The sequence below is a fragment of the Perissodus microlepis genome, chromosome 2, assembly GCF_051167445.1.
Source record: "Perissodus microlepis isolate ML-2025 ecotype Zambia chromosome 2, ASM5116744v1, whole genome shotgun sequence".
In the NCBI taxonomy this organism is placed as follows: Eukaryota; Metazoa; Chordata; class Actinopteri; order Cichliformes; family Cichlidae; genus Perissodus; species Perissodus microlepis.
Genome location: NC_140462.1, coordinates 3,174,154 through 3,201,721, shown reverse-complemented (window position 1 = coordinate 3,201,721; position 27,568 = coordinate 3,174,154). Strand labels below are relative to the sequence as shown.

General features: G+C 39.8%; 1 protein-coding gene across 1 annotated transcript in view; it reads right to left on the bottom strand.

Moving 5' to 3' along the window:
• pigg (phosphatidylinositol glycan anchor biosynthesis class G (EMM blood group)) overlaps nt 1-24,891 on the bottom strand; it is an 85,961-nt gene extending 61,070 nt beyond the window's left edge. The window contains exons 1-6 of the mRNA XM_084940396.1: nt 24,457-24,891; nt 24,151-24,356; nt 13,655-13,864; nt 13,033-13,221; nt 7,084-7,222; nt 685-897 (exon numbers count right to left, since the gene is read on the bottom strand). Coding sequence (XP_084796522.1) covers nt 685-897; nt 7,084-7,222; nt 13,033-13,221; nt 13,655-13,864; nt 24,151-24,356; nt 24,457-24,610 — 1,111 coding nt within the window. The 5' untranslated portion in view covers nt 24,611-24,891. The remainder of the gene's footprint in view (nt 1-684; nt 898-7,083; nt 7,223-13,032; nt 13,222-13,654; nt 13,865-24,150; nt 24,357-24,456) is intronic.
• Nucleotides 24,892-27,568: the final 2,677 nt, after the last annotated feature.

Genomic DNA, 27,568 nt, shown 5'->3' with positions numbered 1-27,568 from the left:
AAATTAAACTGTAATTTAAATACAATAATGACAGTGTTAGCATCAGTTCACATATGTTATCTCAACAGCTTGTTGAAATTAGTTTATTTTACTACTTGCAATAGAATTAGCAGACTCATGTTGGTGTTTACTCTTCCTTTAGCTCAGTTCTTAATCTGTGATTATGTATAAAGACAGTATAGGTCTCCATTAGTCCGTCACTAGAAACATCCCCTTTCACATTATCCTTACTCACTGTTAACATCGGAATATTTAAACGTGCAGCTTTAAGCAATGAATAGGTTCAATGCAAGTAGCAGGCGACATTATAAATGACTTTCAGTTTGTGGAATTACGACATTAGCTGGACTTTTTTTTTTTAAATTTAAAGTATGCCTCCCTTAACTTTAATAGTTTAGGAGAAGGCTGGGGAATAGGGAATGATGGGAATTGATGGATGTTCCAGCTTCAACAGAGTTCTAACTGACATGAGGCGAAGAAAAAGTTCCATATCTCAATTTTGGAATAACTATGCCTTAAATTATTTGGCATACTCACCCTGCTGTGTGCAATGAAAAAAAAAAAGTAGCTACTGACACCATCACCAGCCAGGAAACAATACAGCATAATGATGAGAGTACCTGTCAAACAAGGTCTTGGCTTTTAACGAGTCCAGAGGAGGAACACAGTGAATCTGCAACCCACCTTTCTCATAGTCGGATATGCTGTCTTTGAGCAAGCAGCTGAGCTGGTGGCCATTGAGATGCAGGAAGCGCAGCTGGTCTCGCAGTGAGGTTTCCTCCAAGACACTCTGGATCACGCGGCCAACGCTGTTCTGAGATATGGGCAGGCCAAGGCCTAAGGCCAGGGTTGGGGTTAGGTCAACCTGCTCCACCACTCCTGGTTTCTCCATTCCCGCTGAGAAGACAGGGCAAAAGGGCAAAGAGTAAAAAAGACACAGCTGGTGCAATGGCTGATGGTGAAATAATAACTGGCATGTTTTTGGCCCAAACAATTTTGATTTTGTTTTGAAAATATTTGTTACCCACAGTGATTTTTTTGCTCTATCTATCAACCTGAATCTACAATCTATCTGGCTATGCTACAGCCGTCCAAGGGAAACAGTAGTTGTGCGATCTCGCGTCCAAATGATTGCTTTGAAGATGGGGACCAGTCTGCAACCACTTGCAGTCAGCTGCTTTTTTTAAAGGGACTTAGGGCGTAAAGAATGCAATAAAATTCTGGTAAGACAGTCTGCTATTAATTTCTGATTGAAAGAGGTCAAGCTGGCAATTACATCCACCAAAATTGTACCAATCAAAACAATAACTTTGGTTACTAGCCGATGGTAACAGCTATCTGAGGTTTTAGATTTGTGTCTGCAAATACTTGCCAACTAGGAGGTAAGTGGATAACACAAAAGGAAGAAGGTTTGTCTTCAAAGTAAAAGCCCAAACTTTTACTTTGACTGTTTGTGGATCACTATAAACAGAAGCCTAAATCAGAAACCATAAAATGAACAAATTAAAAGAAAAAATATCATTATTATATGATTTGTGGTTGTCATTTCTTGAAGCTTGTCAGACACTTTTAAGTTGATACTTGGCTTCCTATCCTGAGCTTTCAAGTATACAAACAGAGAGTGGGAGTATTTTCCCAGATTGTCATTGGAGTGAAGTTTTCAGGTTACAATGATGAACTAAACTGGTGTGTGATATATTCAAAAATGAACAAAGCAAATCACATGTGTGGGGAAATGGGAGAGCCACATACTGAAGCATGAGACAAACCCCACAGCTATGATCTAATTTTGTAATTGGACACAATGAAATAAGCCTGGGAATTATCCATTTCATATTAAAAGGAGATGGATTTGCAACAAGACACGGGCTTTGCTGTATTAAGCTCATAGCTATTTGGGATAATGCCACAAAGCTATCAAGAATATCGGCCTTGTTTAAATCTGCTAGTTAGCGATAAATGTCCCAAAAAAATGTCCAAAAAAATAATAGTCTTCTTCTCAAAGGCGAGTACTTTTCAAACCCGCTGGAAAAAATTAATTCATCTTATCAAATGTTAATTCCACATTAACTGTGTCTAAAACCACACATTAGAATTTTACAATGTTGGTTTTTGTTCTCTGACAAGCAGTAAGTAAAAGCCTATACAGTTACGTCCAATGAAACCTCTTTAGAACAGTACCTGCTTGGTTTGCACTGTAATTTCTGACTTACACAGAACGTTCCCACAGAATAGATGTGTCATAATGCAGTTAAAGGTTACAGCAGCTGAACGCTGATTCATAATCGAGAAAACTGCAGCTGGTGGAAATTCAATGTGCAATCCAATATCTGCCTTGCTAATGTAAAATACAGCCATAACCATTCATACATTTTTGAAATGGTACAGTGAGGTTTCATTCAGAACTTCTGGAGGTCACAGTTTGAGCACTAGCACATCAAACCAAAACAAATGTGTGTCGACCATGTTTTTTCATTTATGACCACAAAGGTTGCGTATTTATTTTTTAAAATCCAGCTCAAAGAATGTATATAAAAGATGAAGAACGCCATAACACCATCCTAGCTTTTTGAAACAGGATGTGAGGAGCAAGAGGTGGATTAAATCTGAATAAGAAATAAGGACACTGCACTTTCACAGGGTCAGACACAAGTAGGTCCGCAATAAACAATATCCTGCTTTGTGCCCCTTTATGACTCTAAAGCTGCGTCCGTGCTGGAAGCAATTCACAGTGCCGAGGTAAAAAGTCAACACTCAGTGACTATGAGGTTAAAAAACCCGACACCAAGTGGGTGGATCCCAAGATAAATCTGATTCAACTTTGAGGGGAGTGATTGAAGCAACTGCCAATAAGAGCACAGGGTATTGCTGACTGATATATAACCTGGTAGTAAATATATTAAAGGTTTAGGCAGCCAGAGTCTGTAATGCCGGCTTCACAGCGATGGGCGAAAATCCAATTGCTCCCTGTGTGGCTGCAGCCTAATGGGACCATAATTTACAAGATGAACATCATATTGTATTCATTAAAATTTGAAACTAGTGACTGAGATCTTAACATCATTAGTAAAATAATTATTGAAGTCACAAAACAAGAGAGTCAATGGCAATTTCCCCATTGAACTCTATTTAATTTGACCTCTTTTAGAAACCAGTGTTGACTTAAGTCAACTTCTTGAATTACGGCCATTTGTATACAAAGGATGCCCTTTTCATTTTAAAGTAATTGGAAAAGACAACAAATTAATTGCCAGGAGAGGCCTGTTCACTCGTTATTTCATCCCAGATTAAGCAGAGAAAAGACCTGGAGTTGATTCCAAGTGTTGAACTTGGATTTGGTAGTTGTTGCCCGAGGATCTCAATAGGAGGCCTACAGAGCGCGAAGGAGGCCAAAGGAAACAAAACTGAAGGCGGAGGTCGACAAAAAAGCAGCTGTAGTAAAAGCCTACCAGAGCATCTCAAGGGAGGAAACACAGCATTTGGTTTATGGGTTCCAGAGACAAAGAGTCATTGATTTCCATTAAAATATTAAATACAGTCCCTATATTTAAAAGGAAGCTAGTTTGTCCAATCACATTTGAGCATCTGAAAATGGGGACGGTGAATGAAAAGTTTGTAATTGCTACAAATTTCATTTAAAACTGTTGTTAAACTCCTTGAATTAAAGATGGAGGCCGACCATCAATCACATCTTGATTGTTTGATTTAAAATCCACTATGATGGTACATGGTGCTACAACATTACAAAAAAGGTCTCATTGTCCACAAACCTATGGACCTAAATGTATGACAACAATCTGCTGAATTAATACATTATTAATTATGTGTTATTACAACAACGACAAAAAACTCCAAGTGTCTTCCTGATAATCTATAAAAAAAACCTCTTTTTGCACATTTCCTTGGATAAAAGATGGCTCCTTTGCTGAAACTCCTCTCATAATGCACTCCATCTGCAATGCAGACTCCAAGTTTCCACAGCACACTTTTTTTTTTTAAAGTTGTCAGACCAGTTTCCTATAAAGTCACAAATCCACGTAGATTTCATTTGAGCAAACACAAACTTTCCACTGTCAGGAGAATTTAATAAAACATTCTTTCTGTGTCAAAATCCAAGATCAAAATACATTTTCTAAGCAAAAACCGAGGACGATTACGGAGCTAAACAATAACCAGAAGATTTCTGATACCAACAGTGTCTTATTAACGCAGCTTTGCCCCAAGTAACATCAATTAAATGTGCTGTCAATCTGCAGTAAGAGGGTTATTTTCTCAATGATGCATTCAGATTAAAAAGTGAAGCTCAGGTAGTGAGGTGGTGCTGAAGTCTGATCGTCCGCAGCATGTTCTAATGAAAACAACAGACAGATGAGCTCTCTGCTAATGACCTATCATTCTCACAACGTTCAAAATAAAGTTCTGCTAATGAAGGCCACTGATTGCACTAACTGATGCATTAAAATAGAACACACTTGCATCAATATATTTATATCTAAAGTGGTAATGAGTAACAAGTCTGTGCCTGTGAACTTTAAATAGACGTCAGTGTCCTCGATGTAGTTCAGTGATTCAAATAAATAGATAATAACATAAAAATGTCCCTACATCAAGGAACTATAGGGATGTTTCATGACTGCTAGAAATCCATCCATCCATCCATCCATCCATCCATCCAGAGAAGGACTGCTCAGTTATCAACTAAAGCTAACATTATTGGTTAGTGAGGGGCATCCATGAACTATACGGGTGAAACACACAGACACACATATCTGCTGATAGGTTCCAGGTAAACGGCTACTTGAATAAAATACTAAAATGTCACTCACCAAAACTGAAATCCAAACTTCTGATGGGTGGCATCACACCACTTCCACGCTGGCTTCATTGTTCGGCCCTGAAGGCTTCTGCTTATTTTAACTACCGTTAATCGAATTGTCTCAATAGGACACAAACACTCTACAAACACTGACGGCAAAAGACCTCGTGATATTTTTTGATCGTGCTCATTTAAACTTACATAGTCAATGTTTCAGACCTGTTTGGATTTTGTTTTATGTTCGTTAGAAAAACTTTAAAGTACAATATTTTCCACTCCGTGTTTGGCATAGAGATCACCGGTTTATGAATGAACTTGAATGAATGAATTCATTCAAAAGAAGAGTTTATTTCATTGAAGAAAACACATAATTTGAAATGTACTTCATCAACTTTCTGTGGTTGTTGCATGTTTAATATTTAAACCAAAAACCTCTGGTGGTTAAGAAAAGAGTCAGTCAACCTGTGAGCCCAGCAGGAGGCATAAAGTACAAACCAAACCACACATGCTGTAGCAACTCCACTTAACTGTTAATGATTAATTAAGGTGAATAGTTCACATATAAAAAAATAAAATTAAAAAAGTAAGTGCCAAGACAGTTTCAAAAATAGACTTGGCTGAGAAAGAAGCAATTATCACAGCCGTACTTTCACACTTAAACACATTCATCACTGCAAAATAAAGCTCTGCTCATAAGCCTCTGTGTGCAATGACACTGTTCCTCACACTAATGAAATGTTATGTGTGAGAACTCAAGAAAGGCTGTAGCAGCTGGCAGACACATTACAAAAATCACACAAGCTCTTCAAGTTAATGGCAAGTCTGCTGCCACCTGCATCCTTTAAACGTGACCTGTTCTGATCACTTCCAGATCCATATTTTCCATTCTTGGACACGAGCAGATTTGATCACATTTAATCTTCTCGTAACATCCTGCAACTTCCCAAAATTGACATCATTTACTCCGTGCATTACCCTGCTAATGTCAAAACCTCAGATTCCTGGCTGCTGCTACTGTTGAAGTTTTAAACCAGCTCACTCTAGAGAGCCTGTTGTTAATTTCATGAACATTGTTGGGTTGTTCACAGCTCATTTGGATTCTTATTCCAATTCTCTGCAGTCAAAGATATGAAGTACTGAGTAATCAGAATGCATAAATGGTGTGGAATAAGTCATTCTAGCTCCTGTTACCTCAATCTAAGCCAACTTTCTTATGATTGGCTGATTTGTAAAGAGAAGGCCTGAGCTTCCGTGGCCAGAATATACCCACTACAAGGTGTTTTACAGAAAAATGTATGTATCGTATTTCATGCGAACATCCACACAGTCACAGGTGTTTTAAGTAACTCTGAATGTAGCGTTGTGTTGGTGCCAGACGGGCTGGTTTGAAACTGGTCAGGAACTGCTGATCTGCAGGGTTTTTTGCTACACAGCTATCTCTAGGGTTTATAGAGCAGGTACAAAAAATACAAAGAGAAAATGTCCAGTGAGCAGCAGTTCTCTGGGTAAAAATGCTTAGTTGAAGCCAGAGGTCTGAGGTGAATGGCCAGGCTGCTTCAAGCTGATAGGAAGAGAACAGCAACTCAAATACCCACTAGTTACGGCCAAGGTATGCAGAAGAGCATCTCTGAACATGTTAAGCCTTGCCTTCCAAATGCAGAAGCAGCAGAAGACCACATCTGTCAGCTAAGAACAGGAAACTGAGGCTACAATTTGCACAGGACCATCAAACCTGAGGAGCAGAAGATTGAGATTCTGAACAGGCAGCGTTTCTTCAATCTCTGCTGCGACATTCAGACGCCAGAGCAAACAACATGAAAGCATGGATCCCTCCTGCCTTGTTCCAATGCTGCTGCTGGTGTAATGGTACGGAGGATATTTTCTTGGCACACTTTGGGTCCCTTCGTGCCAATTGAGCATCATTTAAACATCACAGCCTCCCTGACTATTGTTGCTGACCAGATCATGTGCCATGTCTCAAACTTCAAATCATCTCAAACTATGAAAGTGCAGCGTCCATCATTTTGACTATGACAATGAGTTCATCCCACAGTCACCACATCTAAAATCCAACAACACACTGCTGGGATGTGGTGGAACAGGAGATTTGGATCATGGATGTGCAGCAGCAGCATGTCAATATGAACCAAAATAAGGCAGTAAAATGACGTCCAAACTGGTACTATTAAGATGGACCTAAAAAGCGAGTGCATGTGACAGAAAATAAGGAAACATTAAAATTAAGCATTAAACAGTAGGACAGTTACCTTTTCTTTTGAAGGCTGGACTTATGAGAACCAAAGGTGTACTGACTTCCGGCTCCGAAGAGCCTCCGTGGCTGCCGGTCTCCGACATGCCGTGGTCTCCACACAACACCAGCAGGTAAGGCAAGGATCCCTCGACTTCCTGAGAGAAGCAAACCTGAAGGTTAATGGCACTGCACTGTAGATGGAAGGCAAACTTTAAAGCTCTGAGATGGGATTTATTCAAGCCTGGAGCTAAATGTGTCTTGTGTCAGCTAACAAAATAAAAACGATACATCAAGTTTGGAAAACAACAATTCGTTAAAATGATGGCTGCTGGGCTAATGGATTACTTCTTCAGATATCTTTTCATTTTATTACGATGGTGAAATTCGACAGCAACATAAAAGGAAGGTATTAAATAATTACTTGTAAAAACAGAAAGCCGTAACAAACACTGAGGCCGTTTCATACCATCTTCAAAAAAACACACAGAAAACAAATAAACACCGAGGGTGAATCGTAAATCGAGGATGACAGACTTTGATCAAGCTTGGTTTCTTCCTTAAGTAATTCCCTTTCAACTAGACTCACAAGAGTCTTCCATTGACAATGAATTCAACAGGGAAAGCCTTATGAGTCATAGCAGAGGGGCTGGTTTAAAGGCATGACTGTAGATGTTAACAAAACAAAAGCCAGATCCTACCACATATTACCAAAAGACACTTCAGTTCTAATGTTGTATCATACCCACAAACAACATCAAAGGCCATCATTTATTATTTAAGATTGAAAATTGTAATCCATTAAGCAAGACAACCTGAAAGACAGACAAAGTAATCATTAATGAGGTAGCTGGGATAAACCCTGCCAAGACGAGTTGGATAACACGAGTATCCGAGCAGAGGAGCAGAAAATGCTGGTGTTTTTGTAGATGGAGCTATTGAACGAGAGAACTTTCGGATACTCTCAGACTGTTACATAAAAACATGAAGAATGGTCTGAGCCGAGGCTGCAGGTGGAAAGCCTGCGCTGAACTGTGCCTTTGCGCTTTGCTGAACAATTATATTAGTTACTCAGCACAGCAGCAGCAAAAGACTATCCTCTGCCCCAGATTTTACCTCTTGGATGCTTGTTATAGGATGACACTGGACACAAGGGACGATGGGGGAAAGAAAAGAAACTAAAAACCACCTAGCCACACGCTGAGTGAGCCTCTTTTCTGTTTAAGATAAGTCAGAGTTTTCTCCTGGATGAAAGCACGACGCGGACCTCTTCTGGGAGACGTTTTTTCACACTTCATAACAAACCTTTTTTGGGCCAATACACTGTCCTGAATCAGACACTTGCTCGTGTTCTCCATGAGTAAGCCAGGAGGAAAAACAAAAGCTTCACTTTACTCTGAAATCATGCTTTTTGATCAGGTAAATCAGTGATTCTCAGCCCAGGGGTATTTTAGCTGTTAGGAGGGTGGAAAGCTCAACTAAATAACTCATAGAAGAAAAAGAAATTGTACTTTGATTCCACGTTATGGCAGCCATACATGCCCATTCCTACATATATGTTTAAATGGTGATGCATGAGCTGTTTATTTGCTTCTCCATAATTTTCTCTTCCCATAGTTCTGGTAAAATCTTGTTTTTCTCCAGAACTGTGCAGACTCTTTCAGATGTTTTCTCATAAATCCGTCTTGTTCTTGGGTGTAACCAGTTTCTCTTGACTAGACTAACAATGATACAACTACCTCCTCAAGAGTGTTTCTGACCGGGCTATGGACGTCAAACACAGGAAGCGAAGATCTCTGTTATGCCAAATGAGGTATTATGTCTCATCTGGTCATGAAACTGCTGTCTGTCAACTGTCCAGTTACTTTGAAGGCTTAAAAAATGGGAAACTGCATATAAGTAATAAATTATAAATCCTTAACAGTTTATACATTTTTTTTGTTAAACCCCTTAAAAAAATCAATCACGTCTTGATTGACTGTGTTACATCCACTTTACGCTTTACATCCAATTTCAAATCCACTGTTGTGGTGTACAACTTAAAATATCACAAAAATTGTCTGGCTGTCCAAAAACTTCATGACCTAACTGCTCATACAAAGAGCCATAAAAAGCATTTTGTTTTTAGTTTTTAATCATAAGAACAGAAAAATGAAACCCCAGCAGTTAACTGTACATTTCAGATAAAGGAAAGACTGGAGCGATATAGCTCATTAAAACAACAATATTCAAGCTTTTCGTTTGAACTTAATAAAGATAACTGAAACAGACACATGAAACTATTTCCAAGTATAAATGTTTTTTTCACTTGTCTCCCTGACAGGCTTTAGATCACTTGCTCATTCTGCAGGTCATATTTAAAAAGTTTTATACTTTAAACAGCAAAAGTAGAAACCAACCCGTAAAAATTGAAATATATAGAAGAGAAGATTGAGGCCATGAGCTCTCCATTAACACAAAGGTCTTACTGAGGTCTTTATGACCAGGAGGTCCTGCTTTCCAATCATGTTTTAATGGAGAGTGTTGCGTTAGTCCGTGCTGCAGGTAAAGAATTTCTCTGTCCCTAATTTGCGCTTGGTTAAATAAGCCTCTCGCTTCATTTTGAGGTAGCCTCTGAGGCTACCTCCATCTCGAACCACCGTCCCTTTAAAACCATCAAGGAGTGGCGGCAGTAAATAACACCCAGCTTGCGTGTGCAGTGAGACATCCTGATACCTCAGTATCATAAACACCCGGATATATTAGAAGCATGTGCTGATTGAAGAAACGTTGTTTGGTAGGAGCTTCTAAGACATCCTGCGGGACCCCACTGGACTGTGTCTATATTTAGGTCATAGTGCTGCTAGAAGAAAAAAGAACAGGCACAGCTTCCACTAATGTGACTGAAGCAAGACTTTCAAACAGGTTTCATTCAAAGAGTTCACTGGGAGCACATGTGAGGCTGCCCACAGCACAGAGATGTCGCCATGACCCCGGACAGACAGTTTTTAACAAGACAGAATTCAAAACTTTGGGATCTGGTGAAATGTTGAATCAACTTATCCAAAGGAAGGAAATCTTAAAGGGTTACGTGCACTTGGCTTCTGTTCTCTCTGTCATTTCAAATATACCAAAGCAAAGGGAAAGAAGAGGGAGGTTGTAGTCTCATGTAGACATGACTTGACAATCTAAATACAAGCTCCATAGCTGAATGACAGCAAGAAAATGCCCATTAGCAACACACACACGGTGCAAAGACAATATGCATGCACAGCTGCCAGACCATGTGAAAGGAGGGGGGGAAACAAAGGCACAAGACCTGCACACTGATCAAAGGCAAAATTAAAGATAACAAAAGCTTAACAGTTTATTAAATCTCTGGTGGTTCCTGCAACAGATAACATAATAAATGCTGGAAACAGTGCAAATTCTCTGTGTAATTAAATGCCTACCTAAAAACTGATAGTGTTAAAAAAAGAATCACTGATAGCATCATATTAATATATTAACCAGTCATTACTTCATATTTGCATATTTTCCTGTCTTTACTTTATTATGACACTAACTACATTTAAACAACCATAAAAAAGAGTTATTCTATAAATTTATTAGAGACAAACAGATGTTGACAAGCAATAGCTAATTTCAGTTCAGTCTTACGAAGCACATCAGTCCCATTAGCTTCACACAAAAATCTGAAGGCAAAGCACTAAAACAAAATATGGGGAGCAAAATAAAAAATAAAAGTCTGTCCTACATTCACTTCTCCTTAAAATGGCTCAAATTATATTAACAATGAGCAGCAACAGCACTGATAGTCCAATACTCCATCCCTCATCTCTTCCTAAGAAAAATAACAGTCTCTTCTGAAGCTTAATGCTCCATGATGCCCAGAACCCAACAATGAAACCCTGGACCCAAAACAAAAGACTGAAAGGAGGTAAAATGCAAAGCACATACATGTAAGGTTGCAGAAAATGCAGAGTTGGATCTTTTCGAGGGTTTGCCAAAACGAGCTACCCCTTACACATTATACACAGTCGTATATGTTTCTTGGAAGTGGTTCAGGCCTACCTTTCAACTGGGCTTTTCAGGCCACAAAAAACTACCTCAGGTATTCAATAAGGTCTATTGGATTTGTGTAAACAGCTTTTGTAGACTCCCTCCTTATTATTTACCTTGAGTCCATCTGTGGCAACTGGAGGCTTGTCCGGGATATTTAACAGGCAACAACAGAGCTGAAGTACTTTAGTGCTGCTTAATTAATGATTAAATACTTTGCCCATGTTTTTGAGATGTTTTTGAGTGTTGCAGAGTCCATTATTTTTGTTATGTTTTGGTTGTTTTTGGGAGAAAGCAACAAGACTCACATTTTATTTGCTTGGCAAACCAATTTTTGAGATTTTATATGTCTATGGGTCATGTATGGCCTGAAGTAGGCTGAAAGGGTTCCACAGGTTTCCATTACGGAGGAACTATGCAGCTGGGATGCAGTATGCCCATCAAGTTGGACACTGGTATCGTCATCACACAGCTGCTTTTATTTATGTTCACCCTTAAGACTCTAGTAGCAGCTGCAGTATTTTCCCGAGCAACAGGCGTCACCACTCAGACAACAGTGCAATATCAGCGCCAATATAGGAAAGGAACGGAGTCAAAGCCCAATAATTTTCCCCAAAAATTATTTCTTGAAAGTCTTATCTTTTCAAACTGTTGACCAGGGCTCTAGACTAACTTTTTGCCATGGTTGCACTGGTGTACCTGAATTTTTTTCTTAAGTGCACACAAATTTTTTAACCACATTGCTTAACACCACAGTTTTACATGTTCACATTTTTTTTAATTAGAGGACCGGGGACACTTGGGCAGTGCATTTATCGCAGCATGTAATGTGTTTTCTGGATACACTGTGCTTGTTCGGCGTTTCCATTCGAAACATATTAGCACCAGTCACAAACACAGTATTGCCGGCAACGGTCTTTCCACACTCACGACAGTAAAAGCAGTGCATCATTCTGTCAGCTTTACTGTACCTTAGCCAGGGAAACTGGTCAAGCCACTCGCTTTGAATACACGTTCCCCCTTTAACTTTCAGTGGGCTCTAGCTCGGAGTCGATCGTATGTGGCTCGTTATCTGATGTCGTCTCCGAACCAGTGTTAGACATAACCTGAGAGGTTGATGGCTTAGTGTCACAGCACTGGCTATGAATTTCGGGCGGATCAAGCCTTAACCTAACGAAAAAGTTATCAATCGTTCTTTTCAGTCCTTTCTCATTACCCACAGCTGCATCTACTTCTGTCGGACGAATCAGAGAGGTCCCGCACTTGACCATCTCTGATTGGTTTAGACCATGATATGCATAATGTCCATCTGTTGTTAACCACAGGGAGACTTTCAGAGTTGCAGAGACTTTTTTTTTTTTTACTCGAACAGCTGAGACCTAGGATTGTTTTTATAGTCATAGTCATTGAGAAATTAGGTTGCATGTGCGACTAAATTAATCGCACTCTAGAGCCCTTTGACATATCTGCCTCTGTATAATCTCTGAGGTTCTGTAGTGATGGTAGTAAAAACTGACACGACCGTGTCTGCAACCCAGCAGTCGAGAGGTATACCATCGGCAAAACAGCAGCTAGCAACAGCAGATGTGAGATCAATTTGACGTCAGCTTTGTCATCCGGTGCTCTTCCCAAGGTGGAGAATGCTGACTATGACAAAGTCTTGGAGGTATTCTCCTGAATTCTAAAGATGTTGTCAGTTCCTGACTGCCTTTGTTTCATTTGGAATCCATGCATCTCTCTAAAGACTCGGGCTGAAACTAGTTGGTAAATATTGCTAGTTAGCTACAATTAGGGGCCTTGGGATAAAAATAATGAGGTCTCATAAAAGAAAGCTTACATTCTAACCCAACAGAAACAAAAAGGAATTCTTCTATAACACAGAATGCAAATGATGCACATAAGAGTAGAAGTTAAGAAAATAAATTACCTTTGAAATGAGAGCACTATGGATCTTCTTCAGGATGTCGTCCATCTCCATCAGTTTGGGTTGGATGAGTGAGCTATACGGTCCACTGATATGACCAATGTGGTCCAGGCCTAGGTAGTGGAGGATTAAAATGTCCCAGTCATCTCTCTTTAAGGTGCTGTCCAAGTGACGGGTTACATTGTTGTCAACCTGGAAAGAAGGTGACGCACGTCTTTAGATACAAGATTTAAGTCATATTTAATTTAGGCATATTATTCAAAATTCATCTCCATACCAAGACTATCCTCATTAAATCTGAGCTGAGAGGAAATTTACCCAAACCTGTGGTACCCTTGATAAGTAAACATCCCTCCTATCAGGTAATGAGCTCAGAACCACCAAAATCCTACTATAAACAAGAACAGATTGCAAACAGTCCCACAGAACATTGCCGCTAAGGCATATGGAGCTAATAGATGAGCAGTTTTGATGTGATGCTGGCTGATCAGCTGCCTTTATCCCTTTCTAAAATTCATTTACCACATCAGCAACTAGGTGCTTTCATTCTTTTTTTTTCATATTAGCAGAAAATTACATTACATGACTTTTACAAGCAAACCCCAACGGCTCAACTCACACATACCTCAGTGTAGTCAGACACGAAAAAGGAAGTTGTGCCGTCATATTCCATGAAGTGTTTTGGGAAAAGGCGCACCCAGGTGTCATCCCCGTAGAAGACTATCCTCTTCCCTGCAGTTTTGGCTTGCCAAATGAGGTTGTCTTCCAACAGTGCAGGAGAATTTAGGTTCATTACCACATCAATGAAGCCTGGGATACTGCCAGTGGTAAGAGCCTGGGGAGGAATATGTTTTTGTCATTGTCCTTTGAACAATAATTGTCTTTTAATGGTGTTATACAACCTTACAGTTTCATCATATTAACCCCTCTAATTAGGATTTGTGCTGCAGTACAGGGATTGGTTAAAAAATCTATACATTCATTAATTTATTTTATTACTAAGGTTAAAAAAACAGTCAAATTCCCATTAATTTAAATGGCTACTACACTGATCTAACATTAGAAATTAAACCAATTCCCACATCACCAAACCAATCTTGCTACCACAAATGGAAAGTGAAAGCTGAATCAGGCAAACACATGATATTTATGAAGTATAGTTTCTACCGATTTCATCATGGAATCTGAAATAAAACAACATCGGCCTCCATTTGACTGACAACTATAACACAGCCTATTTTGGAAGCCAGGAAAAAGCTTGGTGCATCGTCGAGGGGGAAAGTACAAAGGCCTTGTCTTTATGCAGCGAAGTAGACAAGAGATTGTAGATGATGGCAGGAGACATTGTTATTTAACACCCCCCCCCTCCATGTGCTGCCTGGAGCACAGCTCTGGATCCTCTGGGACACTCAAAAATCCAGACTAAAATGAGTAGTGACCAGGATTTATTATATGAGAAAAGCAAGACTGAGCTGTCAAGGGGTCCAGGGCCAGAAAATTCACTGTCATCTATTCTTAAAGCATCGTCCCTTATTGTGTTTATGTATTCATCTGATCAACCCTGATCAGATGAGTCCACATCTGGGTATTTTGTTCAGTCTTTTTAGGGGTTTTTTTTTGCTTACAAGACATTTTCAGCAATTTATGCTATATCACTGTATAGGTGCCACTTCTCTATCGCAATTCTATGGCTTCTACACAGGAAAACAAACCAAAGATGTCACACTTCAAAAAATGGGGGTAGAAATACATCAAGTATCATGCATCAGTGTCACAAGATTCAAGCTTTTCTTTATTTTCAATCACGTTTTGAATACTAATGCCAGATGTGAATGTCTATGCCAATGCTGACACAGAGGTTTAGACTAATAATTTGGTGTTTCATGATTTTTTTCTGTTAGCATATTCTATATTTTATTTTGTTCATCTTCATTAATAACCACAACACTCCTGGTTTAAAACCTATTTTACTATTCTTTAACATTCATTCAGTGCAAAATTGCATTCGAAACAACTGTGCAAAACTCTTGAAAACCCCCTTATTTCTTAATATTGCAGTAGTGCAATGTTTCTATTCAAACATTTGCAAACATACATGGACACACAGTATATAAGGCAAAAACAAAATCTGAGAAATACTAACCAGGCTGAAAATCCACCTTTATTCTTCAACAAAGTCTAAACTCTCTTACTGAGCTTTCTGACTAAAAGTAGTCTTCAGGAATAGTTCTCCAGGCTTCTTGAGGGACATTGAAAGCTCTTCTTTGGATGTTGGCTGGGGAGGCCAATCCATGACTGTGTGTTTTTCTATCCAGGTATACTTGGATACACACTGACAGTGAGCTGGGATTATTGTCATGATGAAAAATGACGCTGTTGCCAATCGGACACTTTCCAGATGGTATTGCATGGTGGATCAAAATCTGACCAGACTTTCCTGCATTAATAATTCATAATTAAAATAAGCGAAATTCACCAACATCCCCAGCACTACTGGTTAAAAGGCAGCTCCAAACCATGACAGAGCCTCCACTGTGTTCTATAGATGCTGTACTGTTTTAGATTATAATGACAATTTTGAAACAAAATTTTCACAACTGGGTTCATCACTCCATCAGTCCCATTGCCACCAATTTTCACACCAGTTCTTAAGTAATTTCCCTTCCTTACGAATGACTTCTTGACCAACAACCTTCCACTGAGACCATTTCTGATGAGGCTTCAATGAACAGGTGACAGATCAAGTGAAGGGCCAGATGAATCTCTCAGGTTCTGTGTCGGGTCTTTGCTGGAGTTTTTCATATTACTTAAACAGCATTTGAAAGTCATGTCGTTAAGCGGCTTTACAAACAAAAGATTCTTCTGAAAATTGTCAGGGATAGGGACTTGACTAAAAATGAGTGAAAAGCAGCCACAGTCCCCCCAAGAAAACCATCAAAACTTTGAAAGACCTTAGAAAAGCCTGAAGAACTACTACTCAATGCAACCTTTAAAAGATTACAAGGAATTCTGGAGTCTTGGAAGCAAAATACAAAGAAGTCACAGTGGTTTACGCCTTTTGCACATCCTTATAAATACCAGCCACTTATGCATACCAATATCTTTTATGTTTTTTAAGAGAAATAATATTCTTCTTAAAATATTTGTGTCTCCCTATTTAAAAATGACAAACTAATACACAAACTCTGGTACAAAGTAACCCACTAACAGCAGAAGCCTCTCAGTTGTTTCTGTTTATTCACAGGTGTAACAATTCCGAAACCCATCCTCTGAGCTCTGTTCCTGAGCTCAATTATTCACAACTTCCTTCCTTGCGATTGTTTTGCCTCTGCCAGCGCAGGTGCTTGTTTCGGGGAGAGATGGATGCTTTCTGCTTCAAAAGCAGGCGTCTCTTTCAGTTTGTTCGCTCTCAGGAAGGTCCCAAGTCTATTAATAGAGACAGCCTGACTAATGAAAACAGTGCCTTGGACATAAAAAAGGGCAAAAATGATAACACTGTTTGCAAGAACAAATGAAGGGACATAAAAGCATCTAGACGATTGCACAGTAAAGAAAGATCGGTTTGAAAGCTGTGCAGAAAAGTTCAGCTTAATTAGGCTACATCTTAAAATCCTTCTTGATGCCAAAACGTTTTGGCATCGAGAAGCTGCCCGAATGAATCAGTGATTCATCAACGTACTAATTACTGTCCCACAGTATGTGTCTAGGCTTGCGATGCTACTGCGTAAATGTCAAATACAATATCAGTGGGGTATAGAGACACTCTCTGGCATAGTGATGAAAACTTGTCAAGGTGCCAAAATGCAGACGGAAGGGGGCTGCGATTCTGAGTCCTCGAGCCTGGAAGAAGATTTTTCAGTTTCCTCCTCAGTGCTTACTTTCTCTTGACTCGTGAAAGAAACACTTTCTACCATTAACCTGAAAATATCCAGAATTTCTCAGGCCTTATTACCAGATAATACATATGGAGGTTTAAAACAAAAACCAAAACAACTATTATGCCTTGCTGTGTTCTTACTACCCCGGGAGATACCAGCCTTTGAAACACCCACAGCTGCTATGATTAACTGAATTCACTGTCCAAGTCCAGCATCTCAGTAATGTCCACTGACTGCTGTGCCAGTGGGAGCGTGGGGCTCTACCGGCCACATGTGAATGCAGGACTGGGGAGGGAAACTCATTTTCTCTGCTTGCGATGGTAAGAATGAGTAACTAAACTGGGGATCATCAAATTTAGTAAAAATGACCCCCATGTTAGAGTTTTCCTTCGTAATAACAGTTTGTTTCCCACAAATAAAACACAACACACAAAAGAAAGAAGACTCTAAAACCTCACTGTGCACCAGACTTGAAGTCAACCATGCAATATATCTCCATGGAGATATACTGTTATATTATTAGAAACTGTGGAGGTAGTCGTGTGTAAATTAATGGCTGTGACACGGAGAGATTATGATTTAGGTTAGTTGGCTGTGTCATAGCAGTTAATTGGGTGCAATGCAGTGATAGTGGGCAGTAATAGGCAGTTGGTCTGTAATGCCACCTACTGGTGTGTCATCAAGCCTCGACGATGCAACAGAGCACTTTTTGTTTGGACAGCAGAACTTCTGAATCACTTCAAGGTTAAACTGACCAGCGTGGTGACCGCAAACAAATCTACGCGTGCCTCTGGGCCCCGATGACTACATGCCTGTTTTTGTGTGATGCACCGGCTGCAGGGTGACAGCAGATGCCACTACACTAGGCCGTGTTTTTATAGTTTTCTATCGGCTCCTCAATGAAAAAGCCCAGTTTGAAAGGTAGATGCCAATCATTCAGGATGTTATTGTGGAGAGGTGTGTCGAAATGAAGCCACTACATTAAGCCCAAAATGCAAGATGAGTTACCTTGAATCTAGAGTTACAGCCAAGCTCTCTAAAAAGTGATTAAGTGGCCCTTCTGCAGGACTGCAGATGAACCACAAATCAAACTTGCATGTTTCTGGGCAGCCGAAGGACGTGCCATCTTGATTTTTCCCGTCTCCTCCGTGTCCATACTACACACCTCTGCTGCAACGTAAACCCTTCACACACGCGCATCTAAATCTAAATTTCGAATTTACTCTTATTGATCTCCTGCTACAGCCGCCTGCCCCACCCCCTCTCTGGTCCTGTCAAGAAATATTTTTTAAAAGGTTAAAATCCGGAACTGTTTTTCTAAGCTGTCTTTTCTCCCCATCGCTACCGCTTCCTTCTCTAAATCCGGGGATTATGGTGAAACATCTGTCTCCCTGCAAGTCCACCTCAATCTCCCTCCACTCTATCCTGTCAGCCTTCCTCCACATCACCAATGACATGCTCCATAACATCATAACCGGCTTGTTTTTTTCGGGGTGTTTGTTCTCCTTTCTCTCACACATTTACAGAAAGTTTACTTTTTTCTGTTTAATTCACTTCTACCTCTAAGTATATTTTTACTTAGCAGATGTAATTGGCAACAGAGACATAGAGTAAAAGCATTCAAAATCCTGAATGTGAATTAGCAGATCAGCAGAACACCAACATCAATCACTCAATTAACAGAAAAACCCAGGACTTCATTAGTTTAGTAATCTGCACTTCCCTTTTGCCAAGAAAATCTATCCACCTGACAGGTGTAGTGTATCAAGATGCTGAATTAATAGCGTGGTTGCTGCACAGCTGTGTCTTCAGACGGTAATAATAAAGGTTGCTCTACATTTTGCAGTGTTATCACAGGGCACAAGGCCACAGATGATGCTGGTTTAGACGGAGGGTGCAGCTGGGATGCTGATTGCAGGAAAATGTGCAGATTTGTCAGCTTAATGTTTATTTCACAACCATAACCATGTAACCAAAGCAACCCAGGACCGCCACATCCAGCTTCTTCCCCAGCAGAAGCTGGAAGTGGCGGTCCAGCCAACGGGACAGCTTTTTTGCACAATCAGAGAATTTCCTGCAAAACTCTCAGAAACTGCTAGTCTGCATGCTCATGGTCCTCATCAGTGATCACCTTTGACGGCAGCTGTCATGTTAGGGAAGTGTTCTCTTCAAAGATGAATCCCCAGGGTGGGGGGTAGGGTGGGGTCATGTACTATCCCTTAAAGTTGTAGCAGGATGATGCTCAACCCCACAGTACAAGGATCTGTACACAACCCTTTTGAAGTTGAATCCCAGTCCTTATATGGCCTGCCTACTCACTACACATGACCCCCTTTGAGCACATTTGGGACACTTTTCAATGGGCATGTACAACAGCCTGTGCAACATCCTGTCAATTAAAATTCAGAAAGACAAGAGGAGTGGGCCAATATTCCACAGACTGCAGTCTTGAAAGGATTGTCAAGGACCGGCCATAAGTACTCAAGAACTTACAGACTGTGGACTGAGTTCTTAAGTACTTAAGAGAACTAGTCAAAATTTTGAACTTCATATGAATGGACTGAGTCTGGTGACATTCAGTGCCAACATGCACAGATGTATTCAGGAAAGGGGCTACAACTGCCACATGGTCAAACCACTCAATTAACAGAAAAGTACTCCATGACTTCATTAGTTTAGTCATCTAGTCTACAACGTCAGAAGTATCTTACCTAGGCTAAGAAGCCACTTCTGACTTGACTTCTTCTAAGAAGAAAAAAACTGGAGTGCTGTTCAGTGGTCCAAAGTGCTCTTTCAGATAAAAGCAAATGTTGCATTCATTTGGAAATCAAGGTGTTAGAATCGGAAAGAAGAGCGCAGAATCCATGGTCTTTGAAGTCCAGTGGAAACTTGTGCAGTCTTTGATGATTTGGGATGACATGTCCTCTGCTGGTGTTGGTGGTGGTTAGTCCACTGTGTTTTATCAAGTCCAAAGTCAGCAGTCACCTACCAGGAGATTGTGGAGCACTTCATGCTTCAGTCTGATTTCTTTGTCCACCAGGACTTCGCATCTGACCAAACAGTTTGCGAATAGGTTATTACTGAGCTTGACGGGCAAACTAATTCATCTGACCTGAAGCACACGGAGAATCCATGGAGTACTGTAAAGTAGGAGATGAGAAACACCCGACCCCGAAATACAGACGAGCTGAAGACTTTTATCAAAGCAACCTGTGCTTCAGTAACACCTCAGCCTCCATGTCATAACACACCCATGCAATAATTTGTGTTAACGGAGGCCCAACCAGTGTTGAGTGTATAAACAAACTTGCTTGGACATTTCTTTATTATAAATCATTCATTAATTACTAAATTGATTACAATACCAATGTTGTCAGTGTTTTGTTTTATGCGTGACTCCTCCCACCAGAGGATGGCCGTGGGTTTTTTCCCCTTTCTCTTTTAGGAGTTGGACACCTGGGCGTGCCTGCCGAGTAGTTGGGTGGAGTCTCTTCCTGTCCTTGGATTGGATAATTGGCTATCACCTCCAGTATTTAGCTACCAGATGACAGCCACCTGGCCCTCTCTACTAGCCTCCACCATCCAACAAATAGCATGAGCTTTTGATTAGTGATTTTGATAGAGTGTCTGTGCCCAGTGAGTTGCAAGTATAACCGTGTGTGGGTATGTGTCTGGTGTCGGTATCTTAGTTTTGTAAATAGCTGTAAATAGATTTGTAAAGTAGCAATTGAGTATTTTGTTCACCTTGTATATATATTGTTCACTGCAGCAGCCTAGTAGGCGTGAGAAGCCATTTTTGTTGATTAAGTTTTCTCCTGTTTTTCATGTAGAAAGTTAGGTAAGTGAATTGTCTTTTGTTTGGTTTTCATTTAGTGTAGGAAAGCGTAGGGACCATTAGGGAGTTTTGTTTGTTATTTTTGGCACTGCTCACTGCTGAAGCAAATAAATGGCTGCTTAGCATTTTAGAAGATACTATTGTTTGGGTTCTTGCTTTGGTGGAGCGGGAGTGGGCCAATTTCTTGTTGCGTTCAATACACGTCTAGAAAAAGAATGTAACAGAAGGACTGAAGTATTTCACTTTATGTTTAATAAATACAGAACATGTAAATGTTGACTTTAAAAAACAACAACAAACTCTTTCTCTACCCTCCATTCTCCACTCTGGTATCCCACTAGTTACTTTTTTGTGCCTCAACCTCTCATCCTGTCCACTGCCTAACCAACACATGCTCTCTGTCACCCTCACTAACCTGAAGATTGCCGAGTCAGCACTCTCATGCCTCCCGTGCCAGACGCTACAGAGGAGAACTGTGTCCATACTGTGAACCTTCAGCAGCACGTTTCTCCAGGTCTGAGTTTGTATTGCAATCTCGTTCTGTTAAAACAACTCGATGCTGTCAGCACATCCTCGATCCTCCCACCGCAGAGCGCTTCCTCTAAGGCACAGGCTCTGCTTTTAGTTTTGCCCTCTGACACTCAGGCACACATATTCTGCTTCACCTGACAATTTCAGTTAGATGGCTTCCCCCAAGCTCAGCACTACCCGACACCCGTGGACAAAAGAGGGCTGCTCTTTTTCCCCGAAAATCATTCCCTTTGCAAAATCTCTTCAACACCACTGACAACAGAGCCTGACTGAAATATCAAGCTGTCGACTGCGGCCTATCACAAACATACAGGTAAAGGATTTTATGTTGTCCATTTTGCACCAATATAAACACCTTTTATACGATTGCAGATTTTGAAATGGTTAGTCCGTCACACAGCTCCCGTTTGCAGCACATGTAGTACCGATCATAGACGAGAAGGGGCGGTTTACTAATAAACAATGACTCCATCTCTCTTTTGTAACTGTATATATAATGCTATTGGCTGATGATATCAATATCAGATATATTCCCTAAAAAGTATCAGCAAGGGCTCCAGGCAGGCTTTAAATGGTGGTGTGCTCTCTGTCTGCCTGCGATGTTAACGTGTTACAGCACAGCAGACTGTCATGAAAGGTGCACATGACATGACTCCAACTCCCTCCTGGCTCCGCTCCCAAAATACTCTCGGCAACATGACACATCATCCAAATGTGACAACACACCATGTTTTCACGCTTTCAGCCATCTAACCCTATTTTCAGATACGGGCTGAAAACTTAGAGCTTAATTCAAAATGTTCGTCACAGGTTCTTTTTACAAGCTTTTCTGGGCTCACAGAAGTACTGCCATTTCTAGCTTAAACACCTCTGATCATGGACTGAATGGTTTAAATCCTTCTCAACACAAGTCAAAATTACAGTCCTGGTCTTCATCAGTTTCACATTTGTCTACAATCAAATTATTAAGAATCTGCAATTCTTAAAGGTGCTTTTGGGTAATTGCACTATGTATATATCGTTGTATTACCAGATCTTTGCACACCTCAATCACAAAACTCTTTTAAACTGCCCTAAATCAGGTTGGCACCAGAATCAACCTTCTCAAGACGTTCATCCATATCGAAAACAGTGATTAAGATCTTTTGGGTGAAGATTTGGAGCTTTTCCTCATCTCCACCCCAATCACTGGTGGTGTACCTCAGGAGTCATCTTTAGGAGCTTTTTTGTTTATTTATATGTTCACTTTAGGCAAAATTTTTCATGAGCACAATATCTCATTTCACTGTTATGCTAACATAAAACAAATATATCTAGCTTTTAATCATTAGTAGTCAACCCGCATAAGTTCCATCCTTAGCTGTCTCCAGGAATCTCTTCTGAATGAAGACAATAATAATAAGACAGAAGTTAAAAACATAGCACTAAGTTGTTTTTTTGTTTTTTCAAGCTGATGGAATTTGAACTTAAGTCCATTCACTCTCTTAAGGATATGAATACCTAAAGTGAATACGCACAAATCTGTGCGTAAATCATGCGTACGAGCATTTCACACACAAATCCATCATTTATCAACATTTTCATACCTGAATTTGTTCAAACTTTAGGAACAAATCTGAATCCTGTGTACAAACAAATGAAAGCCTGGCTTCCTTAGGAATTTAAACACAAGTCTTTAAAATGAATACTACTTCCAGTACTACTACTACTAATGATAATAATAATAATAAAAATAATAACTTTTATTGTTGCATTTTGGTTGTTATTTATAGTTTCCTATAACAACATGAACCAGAAAATATTCAGAATTACAATAAAATATTTTTTTAAGAAAAAACAAAATACTAAATGGAAAGGTGCAGGTGCACCTTTTTGATTTAAATATATTCCATTATCAGGTATCTTATCATATATTAAATGTTCTTATCTTTCATTAAAAATGACTTCTATCATTGCTAGATGTCACATGCTGTAGAATTTCTTGGCACTATTCCATGGATGCTGGAGATCTGGATTTTTTTCCTCTCTCATTGCAGTGATTTTCTCATCTGAGCTCTTATATATTGCCAAACAATTGTTTCACTATCAGTGATAGTGCGCAATCAAATGCTCTCCATCCACCGAATTTATCAGAAAGATTTGAAGACATTTATGTTTTCTATGGTTTTTGCTCGCTTCCAATCGTCTAGCTATTTTCCTTTAAACAAGACTTATACTTTCCACAAGCATTTTAAAGTGTTATATTTTATTCTTCCTCCATGCTGTTTTGTTATGTTTCCTGTCTTGATTTCTCACACTTTTTTTAATTGTCTGTTCGTTTTGGATGTTTCTAAATGTACTAATGACTCCTTTAATACATTAAAAAAAAAATACACGTCCAATTTTCTCATGAGTGTGAATCAACAGATTTCTATAAAACACCAAAACAGATGAGATTTAGGGATGTTGTTTAAATCTGCATTTGAGTTGCAAAGCGGACAAAATGGACAGTAAACTGAGCATTAACACTGAGCCTGGGTTTCATGCCTGTAATGGAAAATATTACACGCCTTCAGCACCATAAAGAGAGTAGAGAAGTTAGTGTGTATTTAAAGGACTACCACATTACAGGGTTAGGTATTAACAACAGAATATTCCTGGCATCATCCGTTTCAAGTTTTCACTACATAATAAAATGCTAATGTAGAGTTTCAGAGATGCAGATTTATGTGTGGAGTTGGAAAGGATTTGAGAAATGCTGATAGTTTGGATCCAAGTGGTTGACTCACTACAGCAAACACTAATCCAGAATTCTAACAGACACATGCCATGATGAGAGACAGTGGACAGATTTGATGGGTGAGTTCTCATTTCAACATCATGCTAGTGGCATCCTACCTTGATCCTGGGCATAGTGACTGTAGGTGGTCTCGCCTTGGCCACAAAGCTGTGTGATGAGCCTCTTTCCACCACGTGCCTTGTGTAGGGCATATACATACGACCATTGGGTCCAAACACAAAGTCCTCTCGGAGGGCATCCACTAACATAATAACCACCCTTTTAAACAGGGGCTGCGGGAGGCGAGATGAATTAGGAGCGCTTCCTGTGAGGTTAGAAGAAAGCTTATGAGTTTTAACAGATTTAAGTCAACAGTACAGGCCGAGGAGAGGAGTGTGAGCAGATGTGGATGAGGCTGGACTCACCTGTCAGCGGCTCGGCTGGCAGATCTGACAGCTTGCTCTTGGATGAGAAAGAAGACTTGACAGGTACGGGGAAAAATCCCCGCAGGAAAAGGGCAATGCCAATCACTTCGAATATTAAAATAAAGGAGGCAAAAACAGACGAGCGGACCTTCATGGTTTGGCCGACGGACACTTTAGGAAGTTAGGCTACAGAGATGACTTGCTAGCTAGCAACCAATATAACGCTCTCTACTCTGTTTAATTAAATAAAAAAGAGCAGTAAAAGTCATGGTATCCCATTTCAGGTGGAAGCGCTGTGAATCAAAATATTATAAAGCTACGTGTCAATGAGCTGCGTGGTGTATATGTGGGCGTAATTCAAATATACACACTACCAGCGGTTAGCACTGTGTTCATTCATAGCTGCTTCCGCATTGATAGCACGAAACTACGGGTGGGACTTAGAGCCAAACAACACCAAATCGCGTTTCCTACGACGCTTGCTTGTTAGAGTGACACTGTTATTGTAAGGTCTTCACCTTACAATATAAAGCACCCCGAGGCAACTGCTGATGTGTTTTGGTACTTTAAAATTGAATTGAATATTACAGTGTTATACACACACACACACACATTATATATATTTATGACTTTCTGTTTAATTATAAGGAAAGTTTTCCATCTGAATGTTTGCAATTCTACTGCAGTACTGTTTTCAGTACCTTCCATCTCAACAGCAGAAGCAGTTGAAAGCTCTTACTTGTCTGACAGCCACATAAAAACTGCCTGTTGGAAACCTATGGCCATTCATTCCCTACGTTCCTGATTAATAGCCTCATTAGTCATCCGTCAGAGTCGTATGTGCTCTCCCTGCTATGCTGACAAAATGTGAAGGAAAAACAGGCCTATAATCTGTAATAGTCCACGCAGATTAATAAGAAGTGTTCCTCTCCTGAATCCACTACACACGCTGAAGTACACTTTGTGAGCGTTTGTCCTCCTCCTCTTTACTGCAGCAAAATGCCAGCTGGTCCCTGAATTAGATTTGCTTACATTGCCTAAGTACAAAGGACAGCACTTAGAGGCAATGAGATACTTTCATCAGGCAAATGAACTGCTGGGGACAGTGTTGAAGTTTTTTGCACAATTTAAATGTGACACTGATGTGGTCTGACGCTGATGAAGCCTGACTGGACATTAGCTGGGGATGGAATTAACTTCCACCTCGTGGTGTGCTTGAGCTCCTGCTGCCATCTACTGGAAAAACAGAATAGACAACAATGAATGATTTAGTTTTCCCCTAGAAACGCAGCATGAATGATGCAGAATATAAATTGTACTTTTCTTTCATCTGAAAAGGTCTAAAAAACAACAAATAAAGATGTAGTAAGTATGAAGGACTAGGTTCTAAATAATATTGATAGCACCATGGGGTAAGTTTAAAGTGCAGGTTGTTTTCCTAAACAAAGATGGTTTGATTTGAGTTATGCATGTTGTATTGAAGCACTGTTAACTAATGAAAATGTCCAATCAGGCTTCAGCAGCGTCAGACCACATCAGTATATTTGTTCATAGTACATCTGTGTATCTGCCCATCTGTACAGCAAACTGTGTTTCATTACCCGTATTTAAACATGTGTAATGACAATAAAGTTGAATCCTAATCCTAACACATCTGATGTGTTTTGTGAAGTTGTGAAATGTGATTTCATGATTGGGGACGATCCCCTGATTAGTTGTTTTCTCTAACTAAAGCTTAGAAACAGTGAAGGTGGTTAAAGTCACTGATGTTTATTACCAATAAAATCTGTGAAAACTAGTACTTATCTAGTTATACCAGAAAATATTTTGCCTTTTTGGAAAAGGTGTCATTCCTGAAGTATTAGTGATCCCAACTATCAAAGCATTTTCATGGTCACGTAAAAGTGTCTTCTAGGACTACAATAGGACAGTGGCTGTCAGCGTTTACTACCAACTAAAGCCAAACAGCCAGCAAAAGCAGTCTGATAGTTTCTAGTCTTGGAAGTTCCACATTAAGATAATGAAGGATGGAAATGGCATCTATGTGTTTTTTTCTTTAAAACGACTGACAGTGTCAGTGCCTCCCTAGATACGGTGTGATACTTGAAAAAAAACAAAACAAAAAAACATTAGTAACTGCTGTAAGTGATGGCACCAAAAATATTTTGTCATTTTCAGGTGTAACAGAAAGCTAAAGTGTATTTTTACAGTAAGTCCCTTTGACATACTTGAATCGAGTTGTCATGGCCAGAGATGGGCAGTAACGCGTTACTTGTATTGCGTTACTGTAATCCGATTACTTTTTTCAAGTAACGAGTAAAGTAAGGGATTACTATTGCAAAAACGGTAATTAGATTACCGTTACTTTCCTGTAGGAACGCTGCGTTACTGCGTTACTAAAACCGTGATTTTTTTGCAAGAATGTCTCATGACAGTGACGTAAGCGAGTGCGACGTTCGTGACAACAGCTGTGTGCAGATCAACAAAGGATAATATATCGACTGCGGGAGAGAGTATGAGCGTGCAGCGTTTAAAGCGTGGAAGTACTGACCTTACTTTGAGTTTGACTCCATAAAAAGTGACAAAAACATTAGCGGAAAAAAAACCCCTAAACTTCCAAGCAAGCACCGAGTGCGCTACGACGTAATGGGAAATTCACAGAGAAACTCGCGAATTCTTCCACTGACCGCTGCGACACACCTGCACCAGGGTAAACCTCCGTCTGCCCTACTCCTGCTTTACAGGTGAAAATAGAGCAAAAGGACCGCTAGTCTTTGACTTTATTTATTTTCTGCTGTGTTTTACTTGCATCTATTTGAAAGAGTGAGTAACACAAAAAATATATATATATATTATGTGCTGGAATGTGCAGAAAATAGGTTTAAATGTTAAACTAATATCTTCCAGTCAGAGAATGTTGCATATAATTACATTTTTGCTTGATGCATAAAGTTAAAAGATTAAAACTAATAAAACAAGTTTTAAAAAGAGATTTTTCCATTTGATTACATTTTGTATGATGGATTATGTAGAAAAAGTAGAATTGGGCTGAAAGATCTCTCGCTTTATCACCTATTCAGGTTGTAAATCGTGTTTTTAAAAAGTAACTAAC